Source organism: Castor canadensis, chromosome 13, assembly GCF_047511655.1.
Source record: "Castor canadensis chromosome 13, mCasCan1.hap1v2, whole genome shotgun sequence".
Taxonomy (NCBI): Eukaryota; Metazoa; Chordata; class Mammalia; order Rodentia; family Castoridae; genus Castor; species Castor canadensis.
This window is the reverse complement of record NC_133398.1, coordinates 72,560,110-72,577,677: the sequence shown is the minus strand read 5'-3', so window position 1 is coordinate 72,577,677 and position 17,568 is coordinate 72,560,110. Positions and strand designations below refer to the sequence as shown.

At 35.2% G+C, this 17,568-nt stretch overlaps 1 protein-coding gene across 3 annotated transcripts in view; it reads right to left on the bottom strand.

Annotated features, from left to right (window-relative positions):
- The window catches only part of Smc5 (structural maintenance of chromosomes 5), an 88,130-nt gene that overhangs the window by 20,031 nt on the left and 50,531 nt on the right, over window positions 1–17,568 (bottom strand). For all 3 annotated transcript variants that reach the window (XM_020182223.2, XM_074052017.1, XM_074052018.1), the window contains exons 12-17: window positions 15,679–15,773; window positions 14,907–15,039; window positions 10,946–11,119; window positions 10,682–10,851; window positions 8,120–8,243; window positions 7,725–7,847 (exon numbers count right to left, since the gene is read on the bottom strand). In XM_020182223.2, coding sequence (XP_020037812.1) covers window positions 7,725–7,847; window positions 8,120–8,243; window positions 10,682–10,851; window positions 10,946–11,119; window positions 14,907–15,039; window positions 15,679–15,773 — 819 coding nt within the window. The remainder of the gene's footprint in view (window positions 1–7,724; window positions 7,848–8,119; window positions 8,244–10,681; window positions 10,852–10,945; window positions 11,120–14,906; window positions 15,040–15,678; window positions 15,774–17,568) is intronic.

Below are 17,568 nucleotides of genomic sequence, written 5' to 3'. Positions count from 1 at the left end.
AAAATTCAGTTTTGAGGAAACACAATGACTCTTTATACTCTTGCAATGTATGCATTTTGTATTCTGTTTGAGAAATCTTTGTCAAACCCAAGGTCAATAAGATTTTCTCTTATATTTTATTTAACAAGTTTCATAGCATACATTTAAGACAGTGAGACACATACACACACTCTGAAGTAAGGGTTGCAGTTCTTTTTTTTTTAATATCTGGTTCAACTGTTCTAGCACTATTTGTTAGGAAAGTAATTCTCCAATGAATTGCCTGGCTAGCTCTGTCAAAAAAATGATTGACCATATTTACTAAATCTTCTTCTGCATTCTTTCTTATATTCCAATGATCCATAAATACATTTTTTTACACACATTCAATGTTGCCTTGGTTACTAGAACTTTACAAGCCAAAGCTATTTTGAGTCCTAAAACTTTTTTTTCTTAAAGTTGTTTTCATTCTTCTAAGTTCACTGCATTTTAGAGTAACTTTTTAATTTATCCTAAAAACTTAGCTGGGAATTTTATTGAATCTACAGATTTAGAGGAAAACTGGTATTTTAACAAATCCCAAATCTTCAATCCATAAACACACGTACTTACGTTCTCTTAGAAAAGATTTTTCGCATCAAAGTATTGTCGTTTTCATCATTATATAGGTCTTATAAATACAAGTATTTCATATTTCTGAGGTTAATGTAAACAAAATTAAGTTTCAATTTCTGATTGTTCATTACTAACAGATGGAGTCACAACTGACTTCCATATATTGAATTTATATCCTTAGCACCCTTGCTAAATTAAATCCACCCTTAGTTCTAACAGCATTTTTGTAGAGTCCTTAAAACTCTCCATAGAGATGATCATATCTGCTGAAACTGAGAGGTTTCTTCTTCTTTGTCAGTCTGTCTTTTATTCTTTCTTGCTTTCTTGTACTGGCTGCATATCAAGTTCAATGTTCCCAATCATAAAGGGAAAAGTATACTGCCACTAACATACAGTCTTAACATGAGCTGTTACTTTTTTGTAGATGCCCTGTATCAGGTTGATGAGATTTCTTCTATTCCTAATTGCAGGAAGTTACCATGAAAGGATGATGAATTTATCAAACCAGATGAGACAATCATCTGTTTTTTTTTTTGCTTGAAAACTCTCAAACAAACCAACCAATCTTGTGTATCTGGGATAAAATTCACTTGGCTAAGATACATTATCTTTTTTTCTTATATTGTTGGGTTTGATTTGCCAACATTTCATAGTTTAAGAATTTTTGGATTTGGGTTCATGAGAGAGATTATTTTTCTTACAATATGGGAGCCTGAACTCAGGGCCACTCTACCACTTGAGCCACACCTCCACCAGCCCTTTCTGCTCTGCATTATTTTTCAGATAGGATCTCTGCATTTTAATTTTTTTGTTTGGGGTCAGCCTTGGGCTACAATCCTCTTACTTTTGTCTCCTTCATAGCTGGGATTACAAATGTGTTCTACCAGTTTGTTTGTTAAAATGAAGCCCAGGCTAGCCTTAAACTGCAATCCTTCTGATCTCAGCCTCCCAGGTGGCTGGGATTACAGGGACTTGCACAGCCAGCCTATCATATTTTCTTAACATACATTAAGGACTGTAGTACCTATTTTGTTATTTTCTTTCTCATCTTAAATTCTCTTTCTCTGAACTCCCTTCATGAAGTTGCAACAATCACAGATGTTTTTTCCCTTCTCTCAGGGATCACTGTTCTTTGCTGCCAATCATTGTTTCGTATATCTTGTTACATCCTCTAGTCCCCTAAGTTAGAAGGTAAAATATGACTTCTGTCACTTGACATGGCCAAGAATGGAAACTCTACTTTTTTATTGTGGAAAATTTCAAACAAATTCAAATGTAGACAGAACATGTATAATAAACCGTCATGTACCTAGCATCCAGGTTCTATGATTCTCAACCCATCTATATTCCTCTTCCTGCATATCCCCCTCCTACGGATTATTTTAAAGCAATCTCAGACATCCTATACCTTTCTTTTTGTTGTTATTGTATGTTTGTCTGCAGTACTAGGGATTGAATTCAGGGCCTCTACTTGAATCACATTCCCAGTCCTGTTTTTTTTGAGACAGTCTCAGGATGACCTGAAACCCTCAATTCTCCTGCTTCAGCTTCTAAATGCTGGGATTACAAGTATACATTACCAGGCCCAGTCTATAACTTTCTTTATAAATACTACAGCAATGAATCTCTAAAAGGCAAACTTAAAAAAAAATCCATAACCATAATGCCATTATCAAAACTAAAAATAATATCAATAAATCCTATTATCAAATAGAGTACTTAAATTCTCATTTCTCCTAAATTTTGTTTTTACAGTTGCTCTGTTCAAATCAGTATCAAAATAAGGTCCAAAACGGTACTGGGTTAATGATTTTTCAAGTTCTTTTTCACTTACAGAAAGGATACCCTGTTTCCCTTGAAACTTAGTCTAGAACTTGCATAGTCCAGTAAGACAGGAACTAGTCTCATGTGGCTCTAAAACTGCTTAAAAACTGATTATTTGGGAAGATTAATTTAAACAACTGGGCAGGTGAATTTATTAAGTTCAACTGTAAGTTTTATAAAATAAAAATTCAGATCAAGTATTTCTGATGAAAATTTATCATCTGACTTTAGATGTGTTTTAAGTATAAAATATTTTGAAGACTTAGTATGGAAAGGATATAAAATGGGTCATTAATAATTTTATACATATTAACTTAATATATTATAATTAATATTACCTATTTCTTCTTCGTTTTTAAAATTTTGCCAACGGTAAGTTTCTAATTCCCTATGTAGACTGCATAATATTTCTATTGGAAAGTGCTGAAATAAATCATCTATCCTATAGCATTCCTTACATGCTAGATTTTGCTGACTGCATTCCTGTGGTACCATCTAATATATTTCTTGCTCTCTTGCAGCTCTGGCAAACTGCTAGTTTTAGATCAATGGCTCATTACTGGGGGCAATTTTGCTCCTCAACGTACATCTGATGATGTCTTCAGACAAACATTTTTGACTGTCACTGGTGTGTGTGTGTGTGTGTGTGTGTGTGTGTGTGTTACTATATTATTGGTACCTAGCACATAGAGGTTAGAGGTAGTGCTAAATATTCTACAATGCATAAGACAGTTTCTCACAGAAAGAATTATATCCAGTCCAAAATGCCAATAATGCTGAGGTCAAGAAACCCTGTTCTACACACTTAAAGAACGAAAGGCAGGAATATAGAACATGTCATATTAAGGGGAGGGCTTTAGTGGGAGGAGGAGGTTAAATGAAGAGGATAAAGGGGGGTTAATATGGTGGATGTACTTTCTATACATTTATGAATATGAAACAATGAAGCCTGTTGAAGTTATTTTAAATAGGGAAATGAGGTAGAAGGGAGAATGGAGGGGATGAAACAAACCAGGATATAACACATGTATATATGTAAATATTACAATGAAATCCCCTACATATTACCATATACTAATAAAAATGGTTTTTCATTGTGGTTTTTGGTGGCACTGGGGTCTGAACTCTGGGCCCAACACTTGCTAGGCAGGTGCTTTTACCACTTGAGCCACTCAGCCAGCCTTTAAAAATGTTTTTTAAAAATGTACATATGTACAAGACATATATATATATATTCCACTCCAATAAAGGCCATTACATTGCAGATGTCTATGAAAAAAACAAAAAACTAAATACAAAGAAACACTGTCTGAGGCTTACACAGACTGAAATTTGATTATTTCACAAGATCATTCCATAACTGATGATGTGTCCTTTCATCAGCATGCACATAAAAATATCTGGCTTTTTGTGATACATGCAGCTAATGTGATACACTGATTCACAAGCAGATATTCTAATACTATAATTCCTTCTTCATTTATCAGATGGAATATTTCTGTAGACAGCCCCTCCTCCTTTATTCTTTATTGTAAATAACAGTTTCCATAGGAAATGGAGGATAAAAGCTAAATTCCCTATCATTTTTCAAAATAATGAACTAGTTTCCTAAACACCCTGCAAAGTAACCTATATTCTTTTTAAAATATCATTACAAATTTGTCAGTTTAAGACACTTTTGGTATGTTTCCATCTATTCACTTCATCCATGGCCAGTAATCTTTACACAGATTAATTTTCCTGGGCCTGGAATAACACATCTCTCCAATGTGCTATTTTAGTATTTGAAGCAATAGTCTAGGTCTTTCCAATAGACAAGTAAGGAAATGTTTTGTTCTGAAACAAGGTCTCATTATGTAGCTTACTTGACCTTGAACTCAGAGTCCGCCTGCCTCAACCTCCCAAGTGCTGGGATTACAGTATATACCACAATGCCTGGCTTAGTTTTTTTTAATTTTAGAGAAAATACATTATGAACTAATTCTGGTATTTCCAATTAAATTAAAATCTTCAAAGTGTTTTTCTTATTTATCTTCCTCTTTTTTTTTTGGTGGGACTGGGGTTTGAACTTAAGTCTTCACGCTTGCAAAGTAGGCGCTCTACTGCTTAAACCAGCTTCCAGCCCTATCTTCTTTGTATCTAAATATTTTCTCCCTCATGCTGAAGATCCTAAAACATTAACATAATTACTTGTTTGCTTTACCTTTTATTTTCATAATAACATCACAAATATTATTATAGCATGGCTACTAAACACAATATAAGATTTTTTTACAATTCTTTTTGTCTTTAGAATCAAATTACTGTGTTTAAAGGCACTTGAGATATTTTTCTCTGTGAGGCCATATTGTTAACTCAAAACAAAAACAGATGGGTTATATTTCATTTTGCTTTAGCTAAATTTGTCTTTATTTTGTTAGTAGGTTGTTACAAAGTAAGAAAAAAAGATCTGTTTAAATGAATACAACTTTTAACTTCCTTGTCTACTCCCACAAACAATTAAAATGAAAAGATGCTGCTTACCAGTGTAATTTCCAGTAAGCATGTAGGCACAATCACATTTCCCGACTCTTTCTTTGAAAGTGGTAACACACTACACATATTTCTCTCCTCACCTTTTAATTTTACTTAACAATATATATGAGATGCCACTCTATATAACACAATATTGAGATAATCAGACTTTTCCACATCCATTTGCCTGATATACCTTTGCCCATCCATTTATTGACATATAATTTACTGATCATAAGATCCCTTATTTTAAGGGTACAATTCAACGATCATTAGTGAATTTGCAGAGCTGTCACCATCACCACAGCTCTATGTTACATTTTCATCACTTAAAAAGGTTACTGTACCCATCATCCTTCTATTTTAAACCTTTCTGAACTTTTAGATTTACTACTCACATTTTGCACAGTGTTAGAATTTACTTCTTTCTTTCCTTCCTTCCTTTTCTTCCTTCCTTCCCTCCCTCCCTCCTTTTTTTCTTTCTTTCTTGTAGGCTGGGGATTGAACTTACTAGGCAGGTGTTCTACCACTTCAACCACTTCACCAGCCCCTACCCGCCTCCAAAACCTTTTTTAAATAAAGAAAGTACACTCACTGCCATTTAATAATATGATTGATGTTTGGCCTTAGTGGTTTTTTTTTTTTTTTAATTTTGATATGGGAACTTGCTATGTTACCTAGGCTGATCTTAAACTCCTGAGCTCAAGTTATCCTCCCACCTCTGCCTCCTTACAAGTGCTGAGGTAATTACAGGTATGTACCACCATGTCCAGACTGGCTTTGTTTCTGTCTCTGTTTTATTTCAGAGTAATTTTTTTCTCATATACTTATAAATGAAACATCTAATCTTAGCTATGTGGTCTATTTTGTTTCTCTCACCCCTCTTCTTTGTACTTCATTTTGGTATTTTAGGAAGGCTTCTATTTTGATTCTAAAGATTATCTTTGTGCAAATACCTTATATAATATACTTACGTTCTTAACAGCTTTTGATCTTTTTGTTTTGTTATGTGTGAAAGTAAGGTTTGAACTAAGGGCTCAAGCTTGCTAGGCAGGAGCTCTACCACTTGAACAATGCCTCCAACCCTTTCTATAGCTTTTTTGGGTGGTGAATGTCTATTGGCTCCCTGGTTGAAATAATACTGAAATTCTCACTTCCATGACCCAAAACACCCAACTGAAGTAATATTCCTGATAATATGTATAGGACAATCAGCAAATATATGCCATTTTATTTATATTGTCGCTTTCATTTTCAGAGAACTATGCTTTAGCTATTACTACCAGACTGACAATCATACAGTATACGTCTTACTACTGTTCCTTTAATTATCATGCATCTCTAGTTCTCCTCAGTAGAAGTTTGCTCTATGAAGGAGTTTCAGTTAGTTTGTAATTCCTAAGGCTGGACAACACCAGCATTATCAGACCTTTCCCTAGTCTGTAAAGTTGCCTCCCAGTTTTAGCTATTTTCATATAATATAGGACTACTGAGCTACCTTTCTATGCCTACTGCCCACCACCCTCCTCCCCTTTACGATGAGTACCTGTTGGCAACTTGATTTTTGGATTCTCTGAGCTTTTCCTTGCTAAAAATATCAGGCTATCTTTGATGCTGTTATTGATTTATTTCATCTACTTGGATTTTAGAGTTCACAGGCATTGTATAATAAAGCCTTTGCCACCGGTTCCTCTAAAACTCTTGAAATTGACAATCCGTGGTATTTCTGAATGCCTTCATCACGTGTGTGTTTATGCTAAGGATATGACTCAGGATGACAGTATGCAATTCTACAAAGACCAACTGTAGGAGTAAAGGGTTGAGTTTTTGAACCACATAATGTCAGCACAACTTCCCAAACTCAAACATGAGGGTTACAGACTAAATTCAATCACATGACCAATGACTGAATAAACCATGCCTACATAATGGAACCATACTGCAGTCTGGTTCTACATGGTAGAGCTTCTTGATTGGTAAGCACACAGAAGTGTCAGAAGAATGAATCACTCTGATTCCACATGAAAAGGGTACAGAAATTCCATGCTTAGGACCTAACCAGACATAGTTCTACGTTTCTCATCATTTGGCTAGCACTGATTTCCTTTATAATAAAATCATAATTTAAGTGTTCGCCTGAGTTTTGAGTTCTAGTGAATTACTTAACCTGAGGGCATCATGAGATCCCCTGAATTTTAGCCAGTTGGTTGGAAGTGCAAGTGGCATGGGAACACTTAAGCTTGTAGGTGTCATACAAAATAATGGCAGTCTTATTGAGAGCTGTGCCTGTAAACTGTCAAGTTTGACACTAACTCCCAAGTGGTTAGCACCAGAAAAGTATTACAGTACACTGACAGGGATACCTAAAAGCTTAGTTTTATTTTTGTGTATGTTGTCTGGGGTTTGTTGTTATATTATCCTAAGTGCTCTATTGTTTTTGGGAAAAGATTTTGGAGATTCAAAAAAGTACATCATTATCACTATCATTTTGTTGCCTCATCTTCTCTGAATTTTAAGTTAATGTGCTATATCAGATTTTTTTTTCCTCCTCCACATACTTTATCAATATTTATCATTTCATAGCCAGATATTAACAGAAGATTAAATTGTCAAGATTATATAGCTACTATTAAGTGTTTTCAGGATTGCTTTCCTCATCAGCAGGATACATTAAATTTTTAAATTATATAGCATACAAGAAGTACATGTTGCAAGTGGTAATACATGACATATGTTTTCAAACTGGTCAGAGGCTGGAACCCCAAAATAAAAAACAAAGGCAAAAATCGTACCTCTATGACACGTAGTTGTGAAGATGCAGCTATATAATCTGACTCTAATTTGTTCTTCTCAGAGATCATTGTAGTATTTTGAAGAATTAAATCTACTTTTTGTATATGCAGAGAAGTACAAATCTAGGAACAAAACAACCCCTTAGAGTTTAGTGTGCTTTCCCATGTATTTAGCAGTCATCTGGAATAAAATAATTTACTTCAACAAGTTAATCTATTATTACTTATAAACAAAGTGCATACAAGTTGAAACCGATAATGAAAATCTCTTGCTTACATAAAACAAAAAGAGCAAGAGACTTAATGAAGACCATCCCTCCCATAAATCCCTCTAAAGTTTTTATTATCTTATCAGCTATTTTTAAAAATTGGCCAAAACTAAGAAAATGTCTTACCTTTACTAGATTTGTTAATTCAGTAACAAGTTTTGCTTTCTGAACATTCAGTTCTTTGATTTTGGTACTTGCTTTCCGTTCTTCCTCTTCCAGGTTGCAAGTATCCTGTTCCATCAGCTTTATACTGTATGATACACACATAATATGCAGACAGATTAAGCACAAGGACTATGTCAAAAGCTTAATCCCCCTGCAGTTTTCTGGGCTACAATCTATTATTCAGACGTACAAACTGCAAGCTCCTAGATTAAACAATAATTTTATGCAATTAATCAGGATATAAAATTTTTTGTTGAGATTATGTACCCCGCCATCATCCAGTAATATTAATGGTGATGATATAAGAAACGGAGTCAGAAAAGATGGCTATGCATTTCCCCACTGCCATTCACTAACAAGCAGAGGAAGGCCAGGTGCTGTGGCCCACAGTATCATTTGGGAGGCTGAGCAGGAGGATCATTAGTATGAGACTACCCTGTCTCAAAACAAAAACAAAAGCAGTGGAAGCTAGATGTGGTTGCTCACGCCTATAATCACAGTTACTGGGGAGGCAGAGATAAGAAGGATAGCAGTGTGAGGCTAGTCTGGGCAAAAAGATCATGAGACCTTCCCCCCCATCTCACCCAAGAGTTGGGCATGGTGGTATGTATGTGTCATCTCAGCTATGCAGGAAGACTAAAAAGTAGCATTGTAGTCCAGGCCAGTCCAAGCAAAAAATGCAAGACCATATCCAAAAATAATTAAAAGCAAAATGCACTGGTGGTGTGGTCCAAGTAGTAGAGTACCTACTTTGCAAGTACAAAATCCTGAGTTTAAACCCTGTCCCACCAAAAAAAGAAAAGCGAAATAGTGGGCTGATAAGGGTATAAAAAATCATTTTACTGAAAAAAATCCTCAAAATTATTTTATGAGAAAGTTTTGTTTCATTTTATTTAGACATGTATCTGTTTGCGATACTAGGGCTTGATCTTAGGGCCACCAAGCATTCTACAATTTGAGCGTGTTCCTAGTCCTTTTTGCTTTTTAGTGTTTTTCAAATTGGGTCTCCGTCTTCCCTTGGACCCAGATCTTTCTACCTTTGCCTCCTCAGTAGCTGGAATTACAGACTCCCATCACCATGTCAGACCTGAAAGTTTTTTGACAAGTGGTCCAGCACAGCAGTCACCCAGTAAAGGTTAAGTGCTTTGTAGATGACTGAAGATAGGACTAAAGTGAAGGGTTAAAGTGAGGAAAAAAAAGTTTAAAGTTTTGTTGAGATGGTCTTGCTATGTAACCAAGGCTGGCCCAGAACTCACTATGCAGCCCATGTTGTCCTGGAACTTGCAATCCTCCTGCCTCAGCCTCCCAAGCTGGAAAAAACAAACAAACAAAAAAACCTAGGAAGACAGACTAATTACACATACCTCACTTTAAGTAACCAAGTGACATTATTAATTTTTAAAAAAAGATTAAAATGAAAATTTTTCTACCACACTTCAAATATAATTCAACTTACAGACTTAGGAATGCACAGTACATTAGGCCAAGGTAAACTTGTATCTTACTCTCTTACTCAAAGCAATGAGTTTCTAAAGACTGAATATATCATTAGTCTATATCCTCATTCTATGGGCAAGAACTTAAAACAACAACAAAAAAGTCTAGGCTATGTCATGGCAAGCTATAAGAAAAGCCTTAAATGGAAATGGTGCTCCTTTCCCCTAGTTTTGACATCCTAATAGCTTTTATCCTATTGAACATATCCTAGTTTCTATAAAAAATATAAATTTAAAGTAAAATTTCTAATGTGTTCTGAAAATAGCTACCTTGGACCTCACAGTAAGCTACTAGTTTTCCTTATGTACTCGTTCAGATCTGAAAAGTAAACAGCCTAAAATTGTTTCAAAGTGGCCAGCTAGGTCAAAACTATTTCACCATAATAAAAGGATGTCACTGCCCTTCTCAAGTAGGGCTGGTGGAGTGGCTAAAATGGCAGAGCACCTGCCTAGCAAGCACAAGGCTCTGAGTTCAAATCCCAGTCCCACAAAAAAAAGGCTTAAAAAAAAGTTGACTTAATGTTGACATTTGCACTGAGCTGCAAAAACAAGAAAAAATGCTTTAGAATGCTTCAGGTACCTTGGTGCACTAGTAGTCATTAGATTTGTTACTGCCATGTACTCAAAACATTAAACATTTCCTTAAGAATTTTTTTGTTGAAACAGCTAGCAGATTTTATAAAATCTCAAACTCTGAGAAAGTTAACACTGCATGTGATGAATAGGAAGTTCATGGTACTTATGAAGCATTTCTGCTATGCACAAACCTACGAAAGCTGCCTCAAGGAGAGGCACTTTATAGGTGGAGGCTTCGCTCAAGTGGTAGGGAGCCTGCCTTGCAAGCGTGAAGCCCTGAGTTCAAACCCCAGCACCACCACCAATAAATAAATAAATAAAAGCTTTAGAAACACTTACAAAATGTGCTTGCTGGAAGTGTGCTGTTATTATAGGTTTAATTAGTAATCACTCACGTACCACTTTGTGATTCTCCCCGTCCCCTCCAAAAAAAAAAAAGGCTAAAAGATACCTTCCTAGCTTGGAACTAATTTTTTGTTCCAGTTGTCTTTTCTTGGTTTTTCTTTCAAGAAGTTCCTTCTTCTTTTGCCTAAGTTCATTGTCTTTGTGTTCTAGACGTCTGTTTGTCTCTCGTAAGGCAAATAATCCTGTATCCACTGCTTGCAACTTTCTATTAATTTCCTATGGGATATACAAAATAACAATTTTGTTAAAGTTCTAGGTAAAGTATTAGAAATCCAGTTAATATTCTTTTCTAATAATCAAATCAATCAACCTTTAGCTGTTCTTCCAAGTGTCTTCTTTGCTCTAGATCCACGGTGACTGTGAGAAACTGGGCTACTTTAAGGGATGTGTTACTAGAAATAACTTTGTTTGAATAAAAAGATGTCTTCACCACATACTTTTCTTCTGCTGTATAAATTTGTTTTAATCGGGTTTCTTGTATTACCTGTAATGTAAAAGAAGAATCATGAACATCTAATGAAAACTGTGATACATGTTTTAAAGGACTTAAGAATTAAAACCATAATCCAACTGATTTTTTGGAGGACCAAAATACACTAGATATACTTTTCACTGTTTCCTTCCTTGATTATATTGTTCAAAGATACATAATCTTATTATACTTAATTCTGGCATATTTAGGCAAATACTAATTTTTTTTTTTTGACGGTACTGGGGTTTACAACTCAGTGCTTCGTGCTCGCTAGTCAGGTGCTCTACCACTTGAGTCACACCTCCACCCCATTTTGCTCTAGTTATTTTGGAGTTAGGGTCTCAGTTTTTGTGCAGGTGAGCCTGGACTAGGAGCATCCTATTTTAAGCTTCCTATAGTAGCTGGGATGACAGGCACATGTCCAGTTTTTTTTCCTGGGGAAATGGGGTCTTGCATATTGTTTCTGCTCTGCCTGGCCCAGAACCACAGTCTTCCTGATCTCAATCTCAACTTCCTGCAGAGATGGGATAACAGGCACATACCACCACACCATTTATTGGTTGAAATGGGGTCTCTCAAGCTTTTTGTCTAGGCTCGCCTCGAAGTGCAGTCCTCCCAATCTCAGCCTCACAAGTAACTAAGACAGGCTTGAGCCATGGGTGTCTGTCTATATGAGTTTTTAAACTAATGCATTCAAAGCACTACAACATTATCGAAGCTGTTTTTGTATATTTATCAAGAGCAGGCTGCTAGGATGTGTTTTTCCAGGCTCTGAAGATACATTAACAATACTATTGCTGTTGACTCCCTCTCCCCAAGAAGTTTATACTCTATGTGATGAGAGAAGGCCTGTTTAAGCACATTTAATTAACACGGTACAAACTGCCATCTTAAATCTTGAATCATTTGGAATAAAGGAAAAGCTTTACGTATCTGCATTTCAAGTGGAATTCGAACTAATGGAGACTGGTGAGGGAAGGATATTCCTAGCAAAAAGGACATCTCAAGCTAAAAAAAAGTATGAGACAATTTAACCAAAGGGGAGGGTCTTAGTAATGGGAGAACAATTTCATGAATAGTGTCTAATTACTGTTAGAGAACCTAAAATGCTAAAACTTAACAATAAAACACACCCTAAAGAATGTATTTTTAGCCAGGCACAATGGCTCAAGCTTGTAATTCCAGTTACTTAGAAGGCTGAGATTGGAGAATCACGGTTAGATGCCAGTCTGAACAAACAGCAAGACCCTATCTTAATCAATAATCTGGGTATAGTAGCACACCTTTGTCATCCCAGCTATGTGGGAGGCCATGGTAGGAGGATCGCAGTCTAAGGCCATCCCTGGGCAAAAGCAAGACCCTATCTGAAAAATAACCTAAAGGCAAAATGGGCTAGAGATGTGGTTCAAGTGGTGGAGCACCTGCCTATCAACTGCAAGACCTTGAGTTCAAACCCTAGTAGTATTTCTAAAGGAAATACACTGAATTACATCAGTGGTATGAGGTTTGCATGATGGGTCTGAGTTTGATCTGCAGCATAACAAAACAGAGGTTAAAAGAGGAGCGCTTCAAGCCACACCTTTGTTAACAAATTTTATTCTAAGAAATATACCAATTATTGCCATTATCTATACAAGACAAACGAAGAACTGAAAATATAAAGGGATATAATTGAAGATACACATATCAACTACAGAAATTAATGTATTCTGAAAGATGACCAAGATAATGTCTCAGGGCTTTACCAAGAGCTTGAAATACTTCCTAAGGTGTCTTTACCATATAAGGTGTCTTTACACGACAGAAAAAGTTTCTCATAATTAAAAGTACTTTTACATACATAGCACCGAGCTGGGAATCAGGACAATCAGGTAGAAGAAACATTCATTGTACTTAGTAACCGTAAAAATTATTTTCAATTGGGATGGAGGGGTTATAGGTCAGTGGTAGATGTTTACATAGCACATACAGCCCTGAGTTTGATACCCAGCACATGGGAGAGGGAGTGTTGGAAAAATATCATCATTTATGTAACACCAAAGAATTAAGGTGAATGAAAAATATCTGAAAAGATGTGTAAGGGAGGGCTGGCTAAGTGGCTCAAGCAATAAGAGCACCTGCCTAGCAAGCATGAGGCTGACTTCAAACCCCAGTGCCGCCAACAACAAAAGAAAAGAAGTAAAAGGGAAGGGACGAATTCATTTTACTTTCATTGTAAATTATATGAATTGAATGCTATTTCATTATTCCAAACAGTAGTGTTAAAGCTCTGTAGGTGACTGAAACAAAATATTAAAAGTACATAAAATAATTCAATATGAAGCATTATTCAAAGAGTAAAAAGAATTTTCCAAGTACAGTAATTGCTCATTTCTGCCACAAAATAAAGACACGAAAACTCCTACTAAGCTTTTGACTATCTTTTTCCACTAGTAAAGAATTCTACTACCCTTACTTTCAGAGGTAGCTCTATCCATTCCTAAAGCTGTAAAATAAATAGATTGGATCTATGTAAACAGTCTTATTGTCTTTTCTAACCCTTCCTGAATTAAGACACAAAGAGGTACACTCATATGTAAAGTTCTATTTTTGGTTTCTTCAAGTGATCTCCTAACCATATGATTTAATTTTTAACCAAGGACATAGGAAACTTGCTATAATTCATTTTTGAAAAAAAAGTTAGTAAGAGCACTCATTTCTATCTTCTGTTAGTGAAATAATAGTGCCCCAAATGAATGATCTTAGAAATACTTGGACACTGGTTGTCAGAAGACAAATTTAACATCATAAATACTAGTAAGGTTTATAAGTAGTTCTCACAAGTTACAGTATTAATATGGCAACTTGGTGCTATGGAAAAACCTGTTGTAGGAGAGATGCATTCTGTTTCTGCCCATAATAAAACCACAAGTGGTTTGGAAACATAGATATCACTTCTAAGAAGAAAATTCCAAATAGCGTTAGGAGAACACAGGAACTAAGAGTGTTTATGCCTATACTAGCCAAGAAAATTAGATCCTATGAAAAGTGGTCATCGAAATATTCAGATAATCTTTAAATAGAAGCTTTATAAGGGGGAGGGTTTACTGAAATAATTCTATACCACAGCCTACCATCCTAAAGTATAGCTTCTTTGAAAGATAATCTAGAATACAAGAATTTTAGTGATTAAGCTATTAATGATAAGCTTGATAGGTTTATCAAGCAGGCAGAATCAGGTAAGAACATCTAAGCAACTCTTTCCAGGTTTTAACTTTATTTAATTCCCCTAAAGGTATAAAAGTGCTTATTTTTCTTATCACTTTTGTCATAAAGTATTAGACAATACTCACTATTTTATATTAAAAATTTTAGAAACAGCTGGGTGCTGGTCTCTCAGGCCTGAAATCTTAGCTACTTAGGAGGCTGAGATTGGGAGGATCAAGGTTCAAGACCAACCTCAGGCAAAAACGTTTGTGAGACTCCATCTCAGCAGAAAAAAGTTAGACATGATAGTGCGTACTTGTCATCTCAGCTAAGCCTTAAAATAGGAGGATCGCAGTTCAAACTGGCCTGGACAAAAAGCTAGACCCCAAAATAACTAGGGCGAAAAGGGCTGGAGGCATGGCTCAGGTGGCAGAATGCCTGCCTATCAAGTGTTCAAACTCCATTGCTGCCCCCTCCTCCCACAAAAGTTAAATATAATGGTTAAAAACAACAGAATATTACACTGATTTAAACTTCCGATAATCTGGTTTCACTTTAAATCACGAAATTTTAATAAGATTATGCTTTTAGAAATAGCTCAGTACTTTCTTACCCGTTCAATTCGTTCTCTAGTCCTTTCAGTTCCCACAGGAACTTCATGAATATGGTACTGGCAGCAAAGGTAACTCATCACAGGATCAGGCGCGTCAAACAGCTCTCGTAGATAAGAGAAAAATCCATACTGTCTGAAAGGAAAAGTACTGCTTTGGTTTTTCTTCTTAAAATATCATTTAAAAAATCGTTCTAAGTGGCTGATAAGTAAAATATAAACGGTTTCAACAATGGTAGCTAAAAGTCTTTTTTTTTTTTTTTACATTTTAAAATCACTTCATATTGTTTACTTCCTTGATAGAAGTTTAAGCTTTTCATGATTACGAACTATTACACTGTTCTTTCATTATTTGATCTATTGTTTTATATTAAGAATGTCTTATTATATATAGAGTTGAGCCATTTACCTATAATTGTTTAAAATTGTGATTTTTATATTTAGTCCTCTGGAATTTATTTTTGCATTAAAAAGTGATGATTTACCATTCCATTTTACCAGTAACTAACCAACTTGTATCTTTTATCTTTAATAAAGGATAATTTAGTATCTCTCATTAAATAGTCCAATACTGTTCCACTGATTTGAAACATCACCTTTATCACACACTAACTATGCCACATTTCCTGGGCCTAAATTTTCCTCACTTTAGACTTCAGCAGAGATCCTAAAAGAGAATAATACAGCTTATAGTAAACATGTTATAAAGAGATCAAGTAAAATATATTTAAGGTAATTCAACATTCAGGTTAGTTCTAATATTTTTAAGACTTACTTCAGTTCATTTAGAGATCTTGAAGGTGCTTTGTCTGCATATGAACTCTTAGGAGCAATTACAGCATTTACTCTTAACTTTTTATTGTCACGAACCTAAATATAGGGAAAAGGGAATTATCACATATTCTCAATAGAAATAATTTTAAAGTTAGCACATTCCTGCTGGCATTCAGGGGATGGGATTGCAGGCAAATGTGTGCTACCGCACTCAGTCAAGAAGAGTCCACTTCTTTTAGAGATATATAGGAAGTATTTTCAAATGAAACAGGATGCCTGGGATTTGCTTTAGAATAGTAAAGAAAGGAGAAAGTTATGCTTTCATTAGTAGCAAATTATTTTGTATTGGGCTAATTTTTCTGCAAATAATGATTACAAACTCTAGGAAAAAGTTTTAAGAAATCATTTGAAGGCACTGGAAAAAAAGAAGATGGCGGAAAGCTGACCTTTGAAAGAGGAGAGTAGTGGGTGAGACTTATGATTATGTGGCTTTGGGTTTGAGGATGTTCCCACATCTGGGGCACAGTAATGGGGATGGAATTCAGGTAGAAAGCTGCAGTCTACTGGCTGAAGGAATAATGGGATGGGGTGACCAAAATGGCTGTGAAATGAGGAAGTAAATTCTTAGAAGGTGGGTGCTGCAAAGTGAGAAGCCCAAATAATCTGCATATAAATTCATGTTAAAATACTGACCCTTGAACTACAAATGCTTGGAAAAACTCGGGGCTGGAAGAAAGTAATAAACAGAAGGCTAAAAAAAAAAACACAGAATGGGAATTTCAGTTGCTATACATTGTATGGAATACAGCGTTTGGAGTTTGAGTCCTAAGTTAGCTGTCTGCTAGTCTCTTTAGAAAAAACAACTGAATTTAATCTTTACAGTGTATTATTAACCACGATTCAAGTACACAATAAAAAAAATTACAAGACATAAGAAGAAATTTCTGAATGTTGTCCCCTAACCTTTATTCCCCATTATCCTTGAAGGTTTCCACTACGTAATTTTGTAAAACAGTTATTGTTATAAATGTGTATGTTATGTTACAACAGAACTGATGGTACTTAAATGGAGAAATAATAAAGCCAACAAGCCAAAATATAAGTAATTAGTGAATCCGAGAAATGGGTATATGGAAGTTCTACATACTACTCTGATAACTTTTCTGTATGTTTATATCAAAATAAGAAATTACTTAAAAAATCAAAAGAGGAGTATAAATACTGGCTATGAACCAATCTATTACTAATGCTAGTATATGGGTTCCATTTAGCTTTCAAAAGTTATTGTTCTGGTAGTTATGTTAAATAAAAACCAATTACGCAGCAAGAAAGTAATTTTCTTTTTAATTTCATTACAATGTTTCTAATTATACCAAGGAGAAAGTTGGAGTATGGGGTCAACATGTCCTTAGCACCATGTTCTCTCTTTTAAAACATGTTATCTATTTACAGCAGCACCAATACATCTAGAATTTACTAACTTGGGAGTGATATTATACTTTCAGAGGATTTTGTTTGAGTACTAAAGAATGAGATGATTTGAAGAAAAACAAATAAAATAATATAGTGCCAGCCTTATAGATATGGCAAAATTTTACAGGTTAATAAAGGATGGGGAATGGTACATTAGTAGATATAATTTCTGGGGAAAGTTAAAATAAATTTCATAATTTAAAATACATATATGCCAGGCATAGTGGTACATGCCTTTAATTCCAGCACAAGGAAGGGTAAAAGAGGATCACAAGTTTGAGGTCAGCCTGGCTACATAGTGAGACCTAATTTCAAAATGCCAAATAAATAAATGAAAAATAATTTTGCACAGGAGTTAACCAGTGGTAAAATCAGTTACCACTTTCTGCTCTAGTTCTCTATAGCAAAAATTCAAGTG